Genomic DNA, 21,620 nt, shown 5'->3' with positions numbered 1-21,620 from the left:
TCTTACAAGAAAACTAAAGACAGAATGATAGGAAATCCTCACATATCAATAATCACCCTAAATGTAAATGGACTGAACTCACCAATAAAAAAGGCAGAGAGTAGCAGATTGGATCAGAAAACTAAACCCAACCATATGATGTCTCCAAGAGACACATCTCAGCTATAAGGACAAACATAGATTCAAAGTGAAAGGGTGGAAATTGACACGTCAAGCAAATGGTACCCAGAGAAAATCAGGTAAGCCATAATGATATCAGATGAAACACACTTCAGGGTAAAAAAGTTAACAAGAGACAAAGATGGACATTTCATAATGGTAAAGGGGACTATACAACAAGAAGACATAACAGTCATCAATATTTATGCCCCCAGTTAGGGAGCACCGAAATATACCAAGCAACTACTAACAGATCTAAATGGAGAAATTGACCAAAACACAATTATACTAGGGGACCTAAATACATCATTGACAGCTATGGATAGGTCATCCAAACAGAAAATAAATAACAAAATAGCAGCCCTAAATGACAAATTAGATGAAATATACATAATTGACATTTATAGAGCACTTCATCTTAAACATCAGACTATGCATTTTTTTCTAGTGTACATGTAACATTCTCAAGGATAGACCATATATTGGGACATAAAACCACCCTCAGCAAATTTAAGAAGATTGAATTCATATCAAGCGTATTCTCTGATCACAAAGCTTTGAAATTGGATATCAACCGCAATAAGAAAGCTGGAAAAACCGCAAATCTGTGAATATTAAACAACATACATTCAAAGAACGACCGGGTCAAAAAAGAAATTAGAGGAGAGATCAAAAGATACATAGAAACAAATGACAATGAAAATACATCCATAATTTTTGGGATGCAGTGAAAGCAGTTTTAAAAGGGAAATTTATATCATTACAGACCTATCTCAAGAAACAAGAAAAATCCCAGATAAAAAACCTCACGTTACACCTTAAAGCACTAGAAAAAAAAGAACAAATGAAACCCAAGCTCAGCAGAGAAAGGAAACAATAAAATTAAGAGCAAAATTAAATGAAATAGAGAACAAAAAGACAAGAGAAAAAATTAATGTGACAAAGAGCTGGTTCTTTGAAAAGATTAATAAAATTGACAAACCCTTGGTTAGACTCACTAAGATAAAAAAAGAAGAGACACTAATACACAAAATCAGAAATGAAACAGGGGAAGTTATCATGGATGACACAGAAATACAAAGGATCATCCAAGAATACTATCAAGGACTATATACCACCAAATTCAATAATCTAGAAAAAATGGACAAGTTTTAGAAACATATAGCCTTCCAAGGCTGAATCACGAAAAATTGGAAAATCTAAACAGACCAATCACCAGTAACGAAACTGAATCAGTTATCCAAAACCTTCTGAAAAGCAAGAGTCCGGGACCAGATGGGTTTCACTAGTGAATTCTACCAACCTTCAAAGAGAATCTAATACCAATCCTGCTCAAACTTTTTCAAAAAATTGAAGAAGAGACAGTACTTCCTAACTCATTTTATGAGGCCAACATTACCCTGATACCAAAAACTGGTAAGAACAACACAAAAAAAGAAAACTACCGACCAATATCTCTGATGAATACAGATGCAAAAATCCTAAACAAAATTCTAGCAAATCAAATGCAACAATGCATTAAAAACATTATTCATCCTGATCACGTGGGGTTCATCCCACGGGCACAAGGATGGTTCTACATACGCAAATCCATCAATGTGATACATCACATAAACAAAATAAAGGACAAAAATCATATGATTCTATCAATTGATGCAGAAAAAGCATTTGATAAGATACAACATCCATTTATGATAAAAACACTTAATAAAATAGTATAGAAAGAAAATACCTTCACATAATACAGGCCATATATGACAAATCCTCAGCTACTCTCATAATTAACGGTGAAAAACTGAAGCCCTTTACTCTACTTTCAGGAACATGACAGGACTCTCCCCTATCACCACTGCTTTACAACATAGTGTTGGAAGTCCTAGTCAGAGCAATCAGGCAAGAGAAAGAAATAAAAGGCATCCAAATCGGGAATGAAGAAGTCAAATTATCACTCTTTGCAGATGACATGATGCTGTATATAGAAAACCCTAAAGACTGCACCAAAAAGCTATTGGAAACAATCAACGAATACAGTAAAGTTGCCGGCTACAAAATCAATGTAGAAAAGTCCACTGCATTCCTATATACTAACAAAGAAATCTCAGAAAAAGAAATAAAAAACCAATACCTTTTGCAATTGCAGCAAAAAGAATAAAATACCTAGGAGTAAACTTAATCAAGGATGTGAAAGACGTATATGCTGAAAACTATAAGATATTTTTAAAAGAAATTGAAGAAGACAGAAAGAGATGGAAAAACATTCCATGTTCACGGATTGGAAGATCAACATATTTAAAATGGCCATATTACCCAAAACGATATACAGATTTAATGCAATCCCCATCAAAATACCAATGGCATTTTTTAAAGAAATAGAACAAAAAAATCATCAGATTTGTTTAGAACCACAAAAGACCCCGAATAGCCAAAACAATTTTAAGAGAAAAAAAACAATGCTGGAGGTATCACACTCCCTGAGTTTAGCGTGTACTACAGGGCTACACTAATCAAAACAGCATGGTATTGGCAGAAAAACAGACACATAGATCAATGGAATAGAATTGAGAACTCAGAAATAAAACCACATAAATATGGACAGACAATTTTTGACAAAGAAGCTAAAAACATACAATGGAGGAAAGACAGCCTCTTCAATAAATGGTGCTGGGAGAATTGGATAGCCACGTGCAAAAAGAATGAAACTGGACTGCTATCTGTCACCATGTACCAAAATTAATTCAAAATGGATCGAAGACTTAAGCATAAGACCTGACACAATAAACTGCATAGAAGAAAACATAGGTACTAAACTTATGGACCTTGGGTGCAAAGAGCATTTTATGAATTTGACTCCAAAGTCAATGGAAGTAAAAGCTAAAATAAACGAATGGGAAATTATGAAACTTAAAAGCTTCTGCACAGCAAAAGAAACCATCGGCAAATAAAGAGGCAACCAACTGAATGGGAGAAGATTTTTGCAAACAGTGCCTCCGATAAGGGGCTAATATCCAAAATGTACAAGGAAATCATGAAACTCAACAACAAATAAACAAACAACCCAATTGAAAAATGGGCAGAGGACCTGAAGAGACATTTCTCCAAAGAGGACATACAAATGGCAAACATACATATGAAAAAATGCTCAACATCACTAATCATCAGAGAAATGCAAATGAAAACCACAATGAGATATCACCTCACCCCAGTCAGAATGGCTATCATCAACAAGACAAATAGTAACAAGTGTTGGAGAGGCTGTGGAGAAAAAGGAACTCTCATACACTGTTGGTGGGAATGCAGACTGGTGCAGCCGTTATGGAAGGCAGTGTGGAGGTTCCTCAAAAAATTACGAATAGAATTACCATATGACCCAGCAATCCATTTCCTGGGTATCTACCCAAAAAATTTGAAAACATTTATCCATAAAGACACGTGTTCTCCAATGTTCATTGCAGCTTTGTTTACGGTGGCCAAGACATGGAAACAACCAAAATGTCCTTCGATAGATAAATGGATAAAGAAGTTGTGTTATATATACACAATGGAATACTATTCAGCGGTAAGAAAAGATGATATAGGAACATTTGTGACAATATGGATGGATCTTGAGAATATAATGCTAAGTGAAATAAGTCAGACAGAAGAAGCAGAGAACCGCATGATTTCACTGATATGTGGTATACGAACCAAAAACAGCAAAAGAACAAGACAAACGAATGAGAAACAAGAATTCATAGACACAGACAATAGTTTAGTGGTTACCAGAGGTTAAGGGGCGTGGGGGTGGGAGATGAGGGTAAGGGGGATCAAATATATGGTGATGGAAGGAGAATTGACTCTGGGTGGTGGACACACAATGGGATTTATAGATGATGTAATACAGAATTGTACACCTGAAATCTATGTAGCTTTACTAACAATTGTGACCCCAACAAACTTTAATAAAAAAAAAATAGAAAACGAAAAAGAAACATTAGTCAGATAATTCTAGCATCTGTGGAATCTCAGTTTTGGCATCTTCTGATTGTCTTTTTTCATTAAATTTGAGATAGTCCTAGTTCTTGGTATGATGTGAGTGACTGTAAGACTCTGGATCTCATTTAAACCTTCTGTTTTAGCTTGCTTTATTTAACTCTGCCTCAGCAAAGCCAACCCTTCCCTCCCTCCCCCCCCTCCCTTCCTTCCTATTTACTTTATTTATATGTCTATTGGCACATGTAACATTAAAATTGATGAATTAAAACGAAGTGATTTCATCTAACCCTCTCCTGCTCTATAACAGCCCAGAAGTTTGAAGGGGATAACCAACCTTTGACTTCAGAGCTTAGCCTCCTTTGGTCTGAGCCAATCAGAGTTGCCTTTCTGCCCTCATCATCGTTACTCATTTGGGAAAGGGCACAGAAACCAGGTTCAAACCTTTCAGTACCTTGTGTTCCCTGGGCCTTAGCTATATATAGCTTAGGGACAACCAATATAATAAGTAGGCACAGTCAGAATAAAGCAAAGCACCCTCCCTCCCCTCTGGAGGTGACTGACAAAGCAGTAAGTCATAAATGCTGTCAGCAGCGTCTCTGAATGAAACGACCTTGAATGAAGTCATCCGAGGACAAAACAAGCATATGGAGAGCAGAGAATCAAAACCCAAGCCTAGTTCACCACACCCAGGGCCCACACCATGGAGGACTTTTCAGTTACTTAAGGCAATAAATCAGTAGTTCTCATCCCTGACTGTCTATTAGATCCTTCTGGGAAGCTTACTGATACCTGGGTCTCATCCGAAAGGGTCTTTATTCAAGTGTTCTGAGCTAGGCTCCTGGCATTGGTATTTTTTAAAAGCTCTCCAAGTGACTCTAACCTGCCTCCAGAATTGAGAATCACTGCAATCAATCCTCTTGATTGTTGATGACTATTTGACTTAGGTTTTCCCTTATTTGCTCTTGAAGCATTCTAACTCCAGGTTTTCAAAGTTTAACATGCATAAAAATCACTTGAGGATTTTTTTTAAATGTAGGTTCTGACTCATAGCTCTACAGCTAGGAGTGGGTATTAGTTTGCTAAGGCTACTGTAACAAAATGCCATACGTGGGATGACTTAACAGAAGATACGTAGTCAAAATTTTGGAGTCTAGAAATCCCAAATAAAGGTGCTGGCTGGGTGGGTGCTTTCTGAGGATGGTGAGGGACCTGCTCCAGCCTCTCTACTGGCTTGTAAACAACATCTTCCCTCTATGCATGTTTCTCTGTGTCCAAATTTCCTCCTTCTATAAGGATACCAGTCATATTGGACTACAGTCCAACCTAACGACCTCCTTTTAACTTGATGACTTCTGTAAAGAGTCTATGTCCAAATAAAGTCACTTTCTGATGTGCTGGGAGGGTGAACATAATGTATGAACTTTAATAAGACCTATTTCAACCCAAAACACGCGGGGATGGATACTTTGCATTTCCAACAAACCTCCGAGTGATGCTGATCCTGCTGGTCCATGGATCACACGTTGAACAGTGAGGTTCTACCTGCTCTGTTTCCTATACGTAAGATCAGGTGAGATTGAAGCCTTCATAGTCCAAGATGAATAGCCTTGAAACCACCTGAGGAGCAGCAGGCTGGTGGGCAGAGTGCTGGAAACAGGTTACCAGTCATGACTGATGTGGATTAATTTAAGAACACATGTACAAGAGACCATCCACTCAGAGAGGATCTCCAAGAGAGGCGTTGGGGGAGGGACCGTTAAGTAAGTAAACACATATAAATATTACAGCAAAAAGTAAGAAATAATTTTCTCTTGATGGCTTTAAAAGTAAGTCATACTTTTACATAACTTTCTTTTTATTCACAAATTTTCCAATTTTTTGAAATGTCTATGTATTACATTAACAAGCAGGAAATAGAAAAAAATGCTATTTTTAAAAGAATTAAATTAAATCAAAAATTGAGCAAATAAAAGCAATAACATTGACCAGTTTTGTTTTATTTTAATTTAATGAAAGAGGGCAGTAATTATTTATTGTAATATGAAGATACGCTAGAATGCTAGTAATTTTTGCATTATTTGGACATTAAGCTGAAATTTTTATTGATGTCAGCTAAAGTACAAAAGTCTTCCTATTTTCTATATATGGGAACCAAGACTACTTCCCATTTGAGATTTTTGGTCATAAATCTGAACTGAGTCCAATCAGTAAAGGTGTATGTTTTTTTATTGGCAATGTTCAGCTGTACAGATGCCGACGTGGCAGAAGGAGATGGTGGTTTTAATCAGACTCAGGTTTTGCCAGTCTAATACAATAAAAGGAGAGAGCAACAAGGAACACGAGATTGTAAGGAAAGTTACAGGGCCGGGCAATGAAATGCAGGTCAGCAAGCAAGAAAGTGAGAGCACAGGAGAAGGATGAATGGTTGAAGAGCAAACGATTAGTGGGAGAGTTCTTGGAAAGGTAGCACCGGACTAAATGAGTTAGTAATATACAAAGTGATGGTCATTCTGGATTGCTTTTATCAAACCAAGTTTTCGGAGGTGGCGCAATTATTACTGATCATGACATCTACGATTTTGCTGCCTGAGTGAGTTGTCAACATGTGGAGGAGATCACGGAAGCCAAAAGGTCAGAGAACTAGGACCCCGGGCATTATCTGAATTGTCTGCTTAGATGCGGAAATTGCTAAGAATGAAAGGAAAAACAGACAATAGTGAGACGATGATCTAAATGCTGACATCTTCCATAAATAAGAGCGGCAGGGGGCCAACAGATGACAATAAGAAGGGCTAAGGGTAATAAAATCTGATGACATGCACACCAAAGATAGAAGGAGAAAAGAGAATTTAGAAGCGGAAAGTAAAGAGAAGCGATAAGCATCTGGCCCTCCAGCCCCGAGACGTGTGCAGCAGGAAGAAAACCTATCTATCATTTGAGCAGATTGCAGGACAGGAAGTGTTCTCAGGGGAGAGCAGGTTGGGCTGTCATTAGAGCAAGAAAGCGAAGGGAACTTTCCAAGAAAAGGCTGAGCCTGTAGGGAAGTTGATGACGAGAGCCCATGATGGGAGATTTAAAGAGTGAGGGAGTGGAGGGTGGCAAACGGGATAGGACTGAGGTTGTTAGTAGCAGATGTGGGAGGTGGAGAGCTCTGATAGGCCCTGCGGGATGTAAACTGTCCCAAGGCCAGATGGGCTGGCCTTGACTTTGTGCGCTTGGGAACTGGCAAGCTTGGGAGGGCTGGCAGCTGCAGAGGCAATAGAGCCCACGGAGTGAGGTACAGTCCCTGCAATGAGGGGCTCACTCTCAGAGCACGTGGCTGTGCTTGCTGCATGTGTCACACCTCACACATGTGCCCATTACACTTGTGATGGCCATCCTATGACAGCCATGGCCAGCTGCCTACCCAAAGTTCATGCTCCCCTTTCTTAAGGCAGAATGAGAAGCAGCTTCCCAAGCAGGGACTGCATTTCCCAGCCACTTCCTCTCTCCTCCTCCTGGTACAATTAGGTTTAACTAAGTTCTGGCCAGTGACATGTAAACAGGGGTGACGAATGCCAGGTCAGGCCTAACCTACAGACACTCCCATGCTTTCTCTCGTACCCCTATTTCTGGCTAGGTGTCTAGGTCAAGGTGACATCACAAGCCGCATATGGAACATGCCAGAGCCTTTCTCAGCCTGAATGACTACACAGAGCAACTGTCTCGATTAGGAGGCTTTATATGAGAACAACACAAACTTGTGTTGAATAAGCCACTAAAATTTCAGGGTTTATTTATTATAGCAGCTAAAATTACTTTAAACAATATCACCTATCATGTCTCATAAACGGAGCCAGAGAGCTCTTCAAAAAACATTACTAACTGTAGTGTCCCTACTGAGGCAGCATAGATAGCCTAGGAAATTGACAACCCCCTGCAAGGTACAACGTGAGGCGCCTCACTGGTGACACAGGTAACAAGTGACTGTATCCAGTACCTGCCGCTGGAGAAGAACAAGAACCAGTTTCATCCAGCTAGGCTAATTCCTGTGACTGGGACCTGACCTTTAGCTAATTAAAGCATTATAATCTCATTTGCGCTGTGGTTACTATGACTCCCAGCATGCATCTGACTGCATGAAAGTTCCAGAGGAGCCAACACGGAGGAAAGAGGGAAACCGAGGATGCCACCGACTGGGAGGAACTGAAGAGCCAGGTCAATGGGAAGTCACCAAATCCTGCCCCTGGAGGGGATAAATACCCTGGTTAGGACTTCCTCATTTTTATTTTTTTTTTTTTACTACTTGCTCTCTGAGTTCACCCTCACTTCCCTCTCGAGTGAATACTTCCCTTTCAATAAACTCCCTGTGCTTTCCTACATCTGTCTCGCTCTTGAATTACTGCGTGGACACAAGAACCTGATCACTGCTGCTCAGGGAGGAGCCCTTCTTGGACATCGCCTTGAGCCCCCGGCGACACTTCTACCCACCAACAATCACCCCACACCCCCTCTGCAGCCCGTGTAAGGAGAGGACTAAGAAGTGGGAGGTGAGGTGTTGGTTCATGAGTAGTATACATGTATCTAAGGAGAAAGAGAGAATGCTGGTGGCTCCACACAAAGCCAAGTGAGAAAAAGGTGTGAATGAACTCAGTGTTGAGAATCCTTTCACAGTGGATACATATGTCAAATCATCACAGTGTACACTTTAAATACATTACAATTTCATTTGTCTATTATATCTCAGTAAGGCTGAGAAAAAAAAGAGGAAATATCTGCCTCTGCTATTCCTCCTGCTGACCCTGACAGATATGTATCTAAGTCTCCAAGAGCATGGCAAGCAGGCAAGTCATTGCCAGGCCACACACCTCATAACTCTAAGGAAGAAACTCTAAGGAAGAAACTTTGGTAGGACAAAGAGAGGGCTTTAAATTGAGTATAGGGTTAAATGAATATTAGGTCTAATATTATTAAAATAACTGGAAATTTATGGAGTCATCCCAATATGACATTAAGAGATGAGGGTGGTATGGGGAGCATTCAACATAACAGAGCTGAAAACATTGAAGGGTAAAAATCAAGACCGTTTCATGTTCCTATCTTAGTAAGCTGAGACTCTTCAAGACAGAGATTAGACTTCATATAGTCATTCTGACCTGTAAGTATTCTGAGGTTAATAACAGAAATACTACATAGAAGGAATTCCTAGAAGTCATAAATAGAAACGAATGGATTAACTGAAGACTTGATACATATTCATAGAGGGAGAATGTGTTTGACTGCCATCTGGGGCTTTGGAGCTTTCAGTTAATGGTGGTGTGTGGTCGATCTCTGGATTTCTTTAATTAGACGGCTATCTCATCCCAACTCCATCACTGAAGAGCTACCAGAGCTTCTCAAGTCACTTACCATCTTTATTTAACCTTAGGTTCTTCATTTGGAAAATGAGGATCATGAAATCTACTTCATGAGATTACTAATTAAATGTAACAAGGGCCTAACTGAACACTTGATATAGAATATGCTCTCCTGAAAGACACTTAAAGCAGAATCTGATGACTGTAAGTTTATAAGGATGGTAGGCTCATTTTTATTCTGACCTCGTTGTCAATGTCAAATACAACATAGATATGGTATTGCCATGAGCAAATTACTCCTGGGCTAACAACAAAGGAAATTATCCCTTCCTGACTCACATGCATATATACATACACAAAATCTGTAACAGTTATATACATATAAGTGTTTTCGTGGAAATTTGATTTATAGCTTTGAAGAAAAAAACCATAGCCTTAAAACTATGTAACCCCTAATGTATCCTTTCCTTAAAGCCATAAACACACCTCTAGTTATTCCTTCCAACAAAAATATACCACAGCAGGTGGAGTCACAAAAAAAGTACATGGTTTCAATCTTTTCATTCATTTTAGTCTATTCCCTCCACAGAAACTTCAGACTGCAGGTGCACACAGCATACTTCTGCTATGACAAGAGTAGTGTATCTTTGTAACCTGGGTTCACCTAATGATGTGTGAACTAAATGTTAACTGCAGCAAAACGACTCCAAGCCAAGAAGGCCCCAGTTGAGGGTCTGGCCTGGAAGAGGCACTAAGCCACAGGAACACACCAGAGTGGAAGTGGATCTTAGGTCCTTGGAAGATCATCACTCCTCCTTTCCCTTCCTCTTCTAAGGTTTCAAGAGGAGTGTGCAAATTAAATTGGAATTTTCAGTTTGCAGACATTCCTCACTTTAGGGTCCACATTTGACTTCAGTCTGGAAACCAGCATCTAAATGAGTTTGAGAGAGGAGTAGGTTTTAAGAAATGTCAAGCCAGTCAAAGTAAAACACTAACCAATTATTGTAGGGAAGCAGTTTCACATCTGGAATTGGTTATATGTGAAACAGAAGGAAGAGTTTTCTTAGGACAGTTGGCTTAATTACCTTTGGAAAACAAGGAAGAGCTACCCCTGCCTAGTGGTATATTTGCTTCTTATTTCCTCTAGAGCCATTAGTACCATATGCATGAGTAACTTCTATCAGTTCTTGATCAACTAAGGCAAGTTTCCGAATGCACATTTTGCCTGGGAGATTTTGTGTGTTAGGGTGAAATCTATGTGTTCAGACATCCTGTGTCTTTAAAAAAAGAAAAGGTGCTGTGAGAAGCACGGTTTTGGCATCAGTCTGAGGTAGATTTTAATTTACTAGCTGTGTCATTTTAGGAATGTTACTTAATCTTTCTTTACCTTTTCCTTATCTGGGAAATGGGAATAATTCTTATCTTGAAGAAAACTATGTTCTGATTATTGCATTAAATTTTATAATCTACAGAAAATACCTAATGATTAGGAGACTATGTTGGTATAGAAAGCATTCCGCAAATGCTAACAACTCTCTCGACTCTCCCTTTCTCTTCAGTCTATTCTTTGTTAATTTATTTTTCTAAGAGCAAGATATTTTTGGTAAACAAAAATTAATGAAACAGAAACTATACGTACACTACAACTTAACATGTCGGTGGCATAGCACAAGAGAATACAGGAAATTAAAAATGTATCTCTTGATATATATTTTTATGATTGTAGCAAATTGTACCTTTATGATTTCACCACTGCCCCCCCCAACCCCAGCAGCCCCACCAAAAATAGTCCGTAGTAATATATTATGATCATCTTAGTTCATCCAAATCAGGGAAATCACAGGCCCTGGAGTTAGAGCCAATCCTGTACCACAGCGTGTCTTCACCTTTGTAACAGAGCCCTTTCTAACATTTAGGGTTACCGACAGGCAAGTGCGCAAACTAACACTTTGCCCAGACCAGAAACCTGTTTACGTGGAAGACGTTTAGTGTAGCTGAGATTAATTCTGAAAGCAACATTTCACTCCCGGGAGCAGGTTAGGACCTTTCAAATAAAACTCATCCAGAACATTTACATCACATTAACACCTGTGGATGGAAAAAAAAAAAACGAGAGCAGGGAACATAGAGTTATATTTCAAAGGGACAGTGGCATTGTTTGTTTTTATTGCCTTTCCCTTAAGTTTTTCTGAGGTTTATAACATATTTCATGAAATTATTGTAATACTGAATCCTTTCTATTTTCCCACTTGAGTCTGGATGTGGGAGTAAATCTGTGAGGATGGGTCAGGGAACTGGGAGGGGCCTGGTGCTGTCGCTGGGACCAAGGGGATCAGGGTGACATGGAAAGATGATTGTAAAAACACCAGATGCTACAGACCCAAAGTGGGGGAACAATGCGTCAGAATTATCAAAGGAAAAGAGAGCTGTTTTTCCTCATTTTTAAACCCCTCAGGACAGTTTTCAGGCACTGAGTTTGGGTCTTTGTGTGAAGCGCGAAGTGCAGGACAAGATAGAGTTGCTATTTTAACACATGCAGGGCAGAGAGCTGCTTGGTGTGATTAAGTCTTTGCTCCCCTCACACTCATTCTGTTTATAAACATTCCAGCTATGTAAATAACTGAGTGGAGCACAGGCCTTTGTCAGCCCTCCCTGATCTTTCTGGTACTGGAGGGGTTCAGGAGGCAGTGTTGAGTTTTTGTGTGCTAAAGCTTGTCAAGGGCACATCAAAATGTAATAACGAAATCAACTACCAGACAGATTGGATGGCAGATTTTGGCAGTGAACAAGCTTTCTCATTATAGGATGTGCAAGCTTGTGGGTTGCTCTGCAATTAGAAATATATATATATATATATTTCTAATTTCTAAGTATATATATATATATATATATATATATATATATATATATATTTTTTTTTTTTTTTTTTTGCTGAAGCTCTTCTTATACTTTTCATTCTCAGAAGTGACAACAGCAAAAGATTACTTCTCACTCCCTAATGTACTCTACCCATCTCCCTGCTGCTAAAGTAACTAGGATCTTAATTTAACATCAAATTTTTAAAAATTAGCTCAATATTATTCAGTGTTTATGAGATATCAAGAAAAAGTCACTGATATACTACTTAAAACTAATTCTCTTTAAGTTTTTTTTATGTGTGTGCAAAATATCCTTTTGGTACTTTTTTGTAATTGTTGTTGTTGTGGTTTTAACCATATGTCTCCAGTAGGAAAGCAAGATCTTTGTTTCTTAACAGCTGATGTGTACTCACTGCCGTGTCACACAGGAGCCCATAATACTGTTAGTGACAACTAAATCATTTCCATAGACACTAATTTTAGAATTCAGGAAGGGAAAACAACACAACTTTTCTGCTACTTAACAGACAGTGGTCCTGTGGAATAACCCAGTGAACCAGTCAACCTGTTTTTCAGAGGTTAAAGGTGAGATCCAAATGGGTAAATGTTCTCCTCAGAGATTTATAGCCTACCTGGGCCAGAAATAGGACTCTATGCTGCTAATCAGACAACTCACAGATTATTCTGGTTGTTCAAGCCATAAAGAGAGGGAAAGGAGCTGGGTGATTGATTTCAGCTTTTTAAATATACTCAGACAATGTCCATTCAAGAGTCAGCTACCATCTTAAGCCTCTTTAATAAATGGTGCTGGGAAAACTGGAAAGCCACATGCAAAAGAATGAAATTAGGTGCTGTCACCATACATAAAAATTAACTCAAAATGGATTAAAGACTTGAATATAAGACCTGAAATAATAAAATATATAAAGACAAATGGACCTTGGATCTGGTCTCAAAGGTGATTTTGTGAACTTGACCGCAAAGGCAAGGGAAGTAAAAGCAAAAATTAATGAATGGGACTATATCAAACTGAAAAGTTTCTGTACAGAGAAAGAAACCATCAACAAAACAAAATGGCACCCAACAGAATGGGAGAAGATATTTGCAAATGATACCACCAATAAGGGACTAATATCCAAAATATATAAAGAACTCATATAACTCAACAACAACAACAAAACAATTCAATTAAAAAAATGGACAGAGGACCTGAACACATGTTTTCCCAAGAAGACATACAAACGGCCAAAAGATATATGTAAAAATGCTCAACTTCACTAGCAGTAAGGGAAACGCAAATCAAAACTACAATGAGACATCACCTCATACCTGTTAGAATGGCTATTATCAATAAAACAAGAAACAACAAGTGTTGGAGAGGATATAAATAAAAGAGAACCCTCATTCACTGCTGGTGGGAATGTTAACTGGTTCAGCCTCTATGGAAAACAGTATGGAGATTCCTCAAAAAATTAACACTAGAAATACCATGTGACCCATAATCCCTCTTCTGGGTATCTACCTGAAAAATTTGAAAACATTTATTGTAAAGGTATATGTACCCCTATGTTCAATGTAGCATTATTCACAATAGGCAAGACAGAAACAACCTAACAGTCCTTCAACTGATGATTGAATAAAGAAGAGGTAGTACATATACTCGCATACAGTGGAATAATACCTGGCCATAAAAAATGATGAAATATTTCCATTTGTGACAAAATGGATGGATCTTGAAAGCAGCATGGTAACTTAAACAAGTCGAACAAAAAAGGAAGAGAATCATATGATTTCACTCGTATGTGGAATACTAAACTGAAAGCAAGAATCAAACAAACAAACTCAGACACAGACAAAAGTATGATGATTATCAGAGAGAAAGCATATGGGTGGGGGGGATGAAGACACTAAAGAGGTTCAAATATACAGTGACAAAAGGAGACTAAACTTTGGGTGGTGAGTACACAATGCAATATACACATGATGTACTATAAAATTGTACATCTGAAACTTATTTAATTTTAATAACCAGTGTTACCCCCAATAAATTTCATTTTAAAAAAGCAATTCAGTCTCAGTTTATATAAAGTACAATATAGTTGTCTTGTTTATTGAAAAATACTGAATCTGACATGAAAAGGTGCTCAACTCCCCTAATCCTCAGGGAAATGCAAGTAAACACCACAATGATATCACCTCACATCTGTCAAAATGGCTGTCATCAAAAAGACAAAAAACAAGTGTTGGCGATGATGTAGAGAAACGGGAACCCTTTTTTTTTGGTGGGAATGTAAACTGATGTAGCTAGTATGTAAATAGTATGGTGGTTCCTCAAAAAATTATAAATATAACTACCTTACAATCCAGCAATTTCAATTCTGGGCACTTACACTAAGAAAACAAACAAACAAACAAAAAACAAATTCAAAAAGATACATGCACCCTTATGTTCATTGTGTATTATTTACAACAACTGTGATGTGGAAGCAACTTTAGTGTCCATTGGTAGATGAATGGATAAAGAACACACACACACACACACACACACACACACTGGAATATTACTCAGCCATAAAAAATGGAAACAACAGTGAAAAGATGAAATGATAAATTAAAAGGGTAATGATAAAATGAAACAAGAATTGCAAGGACACTAAAGCCACATTGTTACATTTAAAATCATTAAAATCTGCATTGAAGAAACAGATGAATCAACAACACAAAAACTCCATCATGTAGTGGTGGGTATAGAAGTTTTCTTGGAACAAAGAAAAAAAGCTAAGCAGGAAGAAGGAAATGAGAGCTACTAAGCTGAGGCTGAAAGGTATTCCTAAAGAAAAGAATAAAATAAAAGTAGCAATAATCAAAGATATAAGAGGAAAAGGTTTTCTTGAGATGAAGAAAGGCCTATGTAAGCAGATTGCAATGGTTGACAGCTTATTGTAATTCACAGGAAAACCAATGAAAAAATGTATTCCTAGGCACATCCTGATAACATTTTTAAAGTACAAAATTAAGTGGAACAAATTTCCAAGTTCAGCAATGCAAAGCAACAAATTTTGGTCACTTTTAGTAAGATCCTTTCTAACACTAAATACCAAATGACAATGAAGGAATATCTAATTTTTTGCTAAAATTTAGTTAAAGGTGCCCATGTGATCCCTGCTAGTCATTTCTGCCTAAAACAAATTATAAGAGGAAACAGAACACTTCCCCCCCAGAAGCATGTGACTAGTTGTAGTCTAAACCCTCAGGTCACTTTCCTCTAAAAGATCTCAGGTGATTCAGACTTGCTCAGAAGTGTGATTTAAAATGTTATCTCGTCAAAAAGCTAAAACAAAAATGTGGCAGGTAGCCACTAAGATGACCTCCAATGATTCCCATCTCCTGGTATTCATACTGTTATGTAATCCCTGCTCCTTGAATGTGGACTGAATTGTTATTGAATAGTGAATTGAATAGTTATTCCCTTCTAGCATACAGAATGTAGCAAAGGTAACAGAATGATACTTCCAAGATTAGGTTACAAAAAGACTTTGGCTTCTGTCTTGGGCACTCTTATTCTCTCCCTCGCCCTGAGGACTCCTGCTGCCATTATAACCTGCCCAGTTGAGAGGCCCAAGTGACAAGGAACTGAGGGAGTCCATCAGCCAAGAGCCTGTGAGGAACTGAGGTCCTCAGTCCAACAACTGAGGAGGAACTGAACCCTACCAAAAATGCACGCCCCCCACTTGAGCCTTCAGATGAGAATGCAGTCCAGGCCAGCATGTCAATTGCAGTCTTGAGCCAGAGGCACCCAATTGAGCTATGCTTTGATTCCTGACACAAAAACTTTGAAACAATAAATGTTTGCTGTTTGAAGCTGCTAAGTGTTGGGATAATTTGTTATGCAGCAATAGATAACCAATATATAACATTTTAATACTAAGTAAAGAATAAAGGGATATTACAAAATAGTCATGGGGATGCAAAGTACAGCATAGATAATATAATTAATAATGTTGCAACAACTATGTATAGTACCAGGTGGGTACTAGATTAGTCGGGGGATCACTGCATAAATTATATAAATGTATAACCATATGCTGTATACCTGAAACTTATATAAAATAATACTGAATATCAACTGTAACTGAAAACAATAAATAAATAAAGGGAAAAAAGTATTCTTTGGCCTCTGTGTCACTTGGTGTACTAAAATTTCTACCATATGGCCTATTTTTAAATAACTGAAAATTAGTCTTGGTCTTGAGATCTGATCTGAGAAAGCACTTGATAAAAAAAAAAATGCAAGCATTTTATACATGTACTAAACTTCATCAAGTCTCTGATTCATAAACTATACAAATGTAGAAAATAGCTAACCAATCAGTTAATCCATCAACCCATCTATCTTCAATACTAAAATAAAATGTCTGAAAAAATTCTTAAAGTAAAAGATATAATTAATGTAAAACATCATAGTCTAATACTAATTAAGTCTAAAATGCCAGAATTTATTTGGAAGGCCCAATAGTACAGTTCCCTATAAGCTTGGGCAAGTTCCACAATCTCTCAATGTTTTGGTCTTCTCTTTAAAATGAGATACGCTATTACAAATACATGTAAACACCGGCACAGCAGCATGGCACTTACTTAGTAAATGTGAGGTATTATCACTACTATATTTTAAGACCTAAAAGTAGAAAGGAGGGAAAAGTAAATTTGCTCAACTCATAACCTCAAGTGTAGGCAACTTAAATATTGCTGTTTCAATCTTAATTCTGACAATTAGAAAAATATATGTCAAAGATGGTTTTCAAAAATGTAAAGGCAATAAAATAAACATGCTTCAAAACACTGAAGAAGATATAAGCAACTGAAAAGATAAAAAAGTAACAAGAGGACGCATATAAAAAAATATTAAAGGGGATCAAATATATGGTGATGGAAGGAGAATTGACTCCAGGTGGTGAACACACAATGTTATATACAGCTGATGTATTACAGAATTGTATGCTTGACACCTATGTAATTTTACTAACCACTGTCGCCCCAATAAATTTAATAAAAAAACTTTAAATAAGTCAAAGGCATTAGATAAATATATTAGTGAGATTAACAACTGAAAACTTTTTCAAGGAAACTCAAATTTGGTCAAAAACCAAAATATTACTATTGAATTAGTTTCCTAGGGGCTGCTGTAACAAATTGCCACAAACTCGGTAGTTGAAAACAGAAATTGATTCTCACAGTTCTGGAAGCCGGCGAGGTGTCAGCACTCTGGGAAAGAACTCTTCCTTGCCTCTTTCTGGCTTCTGGTGGTTGCCTGCAATCCCAGGAGTTCCCTTGCCTGTAGCTGTATCCCTCTAATCCTGCACCATCCTCATAAGCCATCTTCCCCCTGTGTAAGTGACTGCTTCTAACTCTCTCTCTACTTAAAAGGACACCAGTCATTGCATTCAGGGCCCACTCTAATCCTGTATGGCTTCCACTTAACTCCATTACATCTGCAAAGACCCTATTTCCAGAGTCACCTTCACAGTTCCCACGGGTTAGAATTTCAACATATCACACAAGGGACACTGTTCCACCCATAACAGAGATGTGATATTTACAAAAGGCATACACAAAATAATCTGAAACAATTTAAATATGTGACAATAAGGAAACAGTCAAAGTAGCATACATCTATACAATCAAATATTAAACATCTACTGAAAATCAGATTGTGAACGAATAATTAATATGTGAGAAAATATTGGTGACATGATATAAAGTAAAAATATTGACATATAAATAGATAGTTAAATATATAAAACGATATAATGACCTCAAATAATCTATGCACATAAATACACATAGAAAAAAACCTTAGAGGAAATACATTAAAATAGCAATAGTTAACATTGGCTGGTGTGATAAGAGGCAATTCAGATTTTCATCATAATTTGCTGTACTTTCAAGATTTTCTTACAGTTAAAATGAATTTTTTTAGACTTTCTTAGTCTGTTTGCTTGATAACAATAAAAGTAAAGTGTATTTTTCATACCCACCTTTTGATAGTTGTGGATATGCCTGTATGCTTTTCGAAGGAATTTAACAAAGCTCAAGGACGGCATGGGATGGGGGTGGTGGTAGGTTTACATGGGAAGCTGACACCACACACCAATAACCTAGGTTTATAATCAGGATCTGCTACTTTCCGGCTGCATGGGGCAAATGACCTAACTTCTGTGGGTTTCAGTGTCCTAATCTATAAGCTGGAAGTACAATAGGGTCTGCCTCAGAACATTGTTTTAGCAAACTTGTTGCTCATCTATTCAACAAAAACAACAGGTCAGCTGCGTTTTACCTATAATTTGGCCGCAATTTCATATGGTATGCCTGACTGTATTAGTAGAAACAGAAGTGGTGGTAGTAATAATTGTACCTTCTGAGTATTCCACATGTATATTCTGACTGAGTGCATACCCCTGAAATACAGTATGATAACTTTAACGATACACAAGGCACAAAGGTCATAAAGTGATCAAATGGGGAGTGGACAGTTGTTCCTGCTCCACCCCTCCCAAACACACAGGTGATTCTGATATATTTCCAGGTATTATTCGATATCCTTCAAGTGCCTCGATTTGTAATGATTTAATGTTATAGATTTCAGTTGCTTGTCCAGCCCCCAGTGAAACAGGCCAGCGTGAGCGCTGAGGTCCCTGATACCATTAGCCCCTCTCTGTGCCCGCCCTGCCCTGTAACGCTGCAGGTACTGGAGGCCTGAAACCTCCAAGGGCGCCCAGCCCAGCCCACTGGACCCTGAGCAATGCCTTTTGAGCAGTGCCCAAGATCAAGGAAGTCTGCAGTTTGCCCACGGCACTGACTCCGCTGGTAGGCGTGCCCAATTTCTGACTCAGTGTTGCCATCCTTCCCACCCTGACCCACACTGGGTTAAATGATTCAGTCAAGTAACAAGTATTCATTGATACAAAGCCCTGTACCAGATGCTGAACAAAATAGCACATTCCCTCCTGGAGCTTAGGGAATTAAAGCACTAAAGAAATACAGAATCATACATGTGATATGCAGCATGAAGGAACTAACAGGGTCTACAGATGGAGAAAAATAGTAAGAGGTGACCTAGTTAGATTGGGTAGTCAGGGAAAGCCTCTTGGAGGAGGTGACAATTAGTTAAACACCTCAAGGATAAGAGGAATAGGGTAGACAAAGGGTGGGCGGGAGGCAGGGGCTAGAAGAGTGGTCCAGGTGAGGGAAGGTCCTGAAGGCAGAGGCACTAGACAAATTTAAACAACAGAAATGGAGCCAGTATAGTGTGGCAGAGGACAGGGAAGTATGGGTTAGCTAAACAGAGGCCAGACATTGCAGAGCTTGGTCTCAGAGGATATGGCAAGACATACATTGTTATTCTGGTTAACTGTACTGAGAAGGCACTGATAGGTTTTAAGCAAAGGAACAACAGGTTTTCAAATGTTGTTTTTTATAAGATTGGTTGTTTTCTGGAAAATGGATAGAAAGGAGTGGAAATGGGGAGAGTAGAAAAGAGGCTATATGAAGAGTTCGGGTGAAGAGTAACGGGGCCCTAAACTAGTGGGTGGAGGAGAATTAGAGGCATTTGAGTCGTCTGTTGCGAGAGATGCCAGAGCTTGCTACTACATCGTGTGTAGGGAAGAGAAAGGGACTGAGGGCCATTGCCAGAATTCTCACGTGAGCAAATGGCTCAGTGGCAACGCCACTGACTGAGACGAGGATGGACTTGGAGAAAATATTGTGGGGAGGCTGGTGGTGGTGAAGTCGAACATGCAGATGAAAGTTCAATTTTCCAAAGGTAATATTTGAAATATCTAGACATCTAGTATCCAAATGGAGATAAAAGGAGACAGTTGGATACACACACCTGGAACTGAGATGTGGAGTCTGAACTTGAGATGAAAGTGTATGAGCTGCCGGGATCTGGAGAGGCAGTTCCCACTCAGGCTAGAGCCTCGGCTTGAACCCCAGCCTGACTGGCTGAGGGCTGACCTCCGTCTCCTCCCACGAGGGCTGGTGTCCCTGCAGGAGAATGACATCTATCCTTGGATCCCACCAAGGGCTCATCTGTCTGACATCCCGACTGAAATGACCTAAGGTTTTTATCCCCCAACCTGTCTCCTGTGATCAGAATCCTGGCTGCACTTGACCATGTACTTGTATTTTAAAAGAGTCTTAGTGGGAAGTGCTCTCCGTGGAAGACACATCAGTGTTTCGGGGAGGTGGGGTGGGAAAATCTTGGGATAGGCAGCTTTGTTTTCATGCCCCTGAACAGGTGTTTGCCCGTGTAGTGTGAGCTGAAGTATCACAAGAAAGGTAGCCCCGAGAGCTTCCTCGTATGTCCACTTCATCTCTGGCCCTTTGCGCACCGTTGGCCCTCCTGCCCCTTGCACCAACCCAGCGGAGAGCAGAGAGCCACAGCTAACATCTCCAAGCCCTGGAGGGCCTCTAGATGGTCCTCTCACGTGCCCTGTAGGTCAAAACCTCCTTGCTCTTCTCCAGCTCCCTGCCTGGGGAGAGCAGCCATAGAGGGGAAGGCGGAGGCCTGGCTGCAGCCTGTGTGGGGAGCCCCTCTGCACCAAGTGCCCCTCTGCACTAAGCTAGGCACTGGCTAATGACGGAAAGAGACGGGACACAGGGCCTGACAGCGCAGAACAGAAACCCCTGCTTCTCAGAGCACGGCTGACTCACACCGGAAGGGGACCGAAGCCCTGTCCACTGATGCAGGGGGCTGGAGCATGTTTTCCATGCCAGTGGGACAGAATGCCAGAGGGGTAGGAGGAGGGAAAGGGGAGGGGGAGCTTTTCAAAATGTATCATGCTGTAAGCACTAGAGAAAAGTTAAGACAGAAACACAGCAGCCACGCAGCTGAGGAAAAGCGTTAAGATCTGCCTTCCCCTGGGTCCAGGTGCAGAGATGTGAACGGAGCTGGAAAGGGCCTGCGGTGGGCGCCTGAGCCAGTCTGAGGAGGGCACATGCTCCACGAGGTCTGCCCGATAGGGACACGAAGAGACGAAGGGACAACAGGGCTTCCTCCGGGACCTGCAAAGGGCATGACAGACTGAGTGCAAGGCTCCGGGAGGCTTGGCACCTCTGCTCGCCATGACACAGAGGGGAGCGTCCTGAGATGAAAGGTCGGGCGTGCTCCAGCGCCTGCTCCTGCCAGCCAGGCTGAATTCCCTGTGTGCTTTCTTGAGATCAACAAACATGGCTCCAGGGAGTTAAAAACAAACAAGCATGATAGTGTTCTTATGAAAAACAGACCTACCTGTGG

The 21,620-nt window shown here is 39.5% G+C and overlaps 1 protein-coding gene across 7 annotated transcripts in view; it reads right to left on the bottom strand.

Annotated features, from left to right (window-relative positions):
- The window catches only part of SUGCT (succinyl-CoA:glutarate-CoA transferase), an 863,222-nt gene that overhangs the window by 283,870 nt on the left and 557,732 nt on the right, over positions 1–21,620 (bottom strand). The window contains exon 13 of one of the 7 annotated variants that reach the window (XM_081080033.1): positions 8,412–10,398. The exons of the other annotated variants lie outside the window; for them this stretch is intronic. Within the exon in view, the coding sequence (XP_080936159.1) occupies positions 10,324–10,398 (75 nt within the window). The 3' untranslated portion in view covers positions 8,412–10,323. Of the gene's footprint in view, positions 1–8,411; positions 10,399–21,620 lie in introns of those variants that run through there. 7 annotated transcript variants of the gene reach the window in all.

This window comes from Rhinolophus hipposideros, assembly GCF_964194185.1.
Source record: "Rhinolophus hipposideros genome assembly, chromosome: 18".
In the NCBI taxonomy this organism is placed as follows: Eukaryota; Metazoa; Chordata; class Mammalia; order Chiroptera; family Rhinolophidae; genus Rhinolophus; species Rhinolophus hipposideros.
Note: the sequence above shows the minus strand (reverse complement) of the source record. Positions and strands in the feature narration are given on the sequence as shown.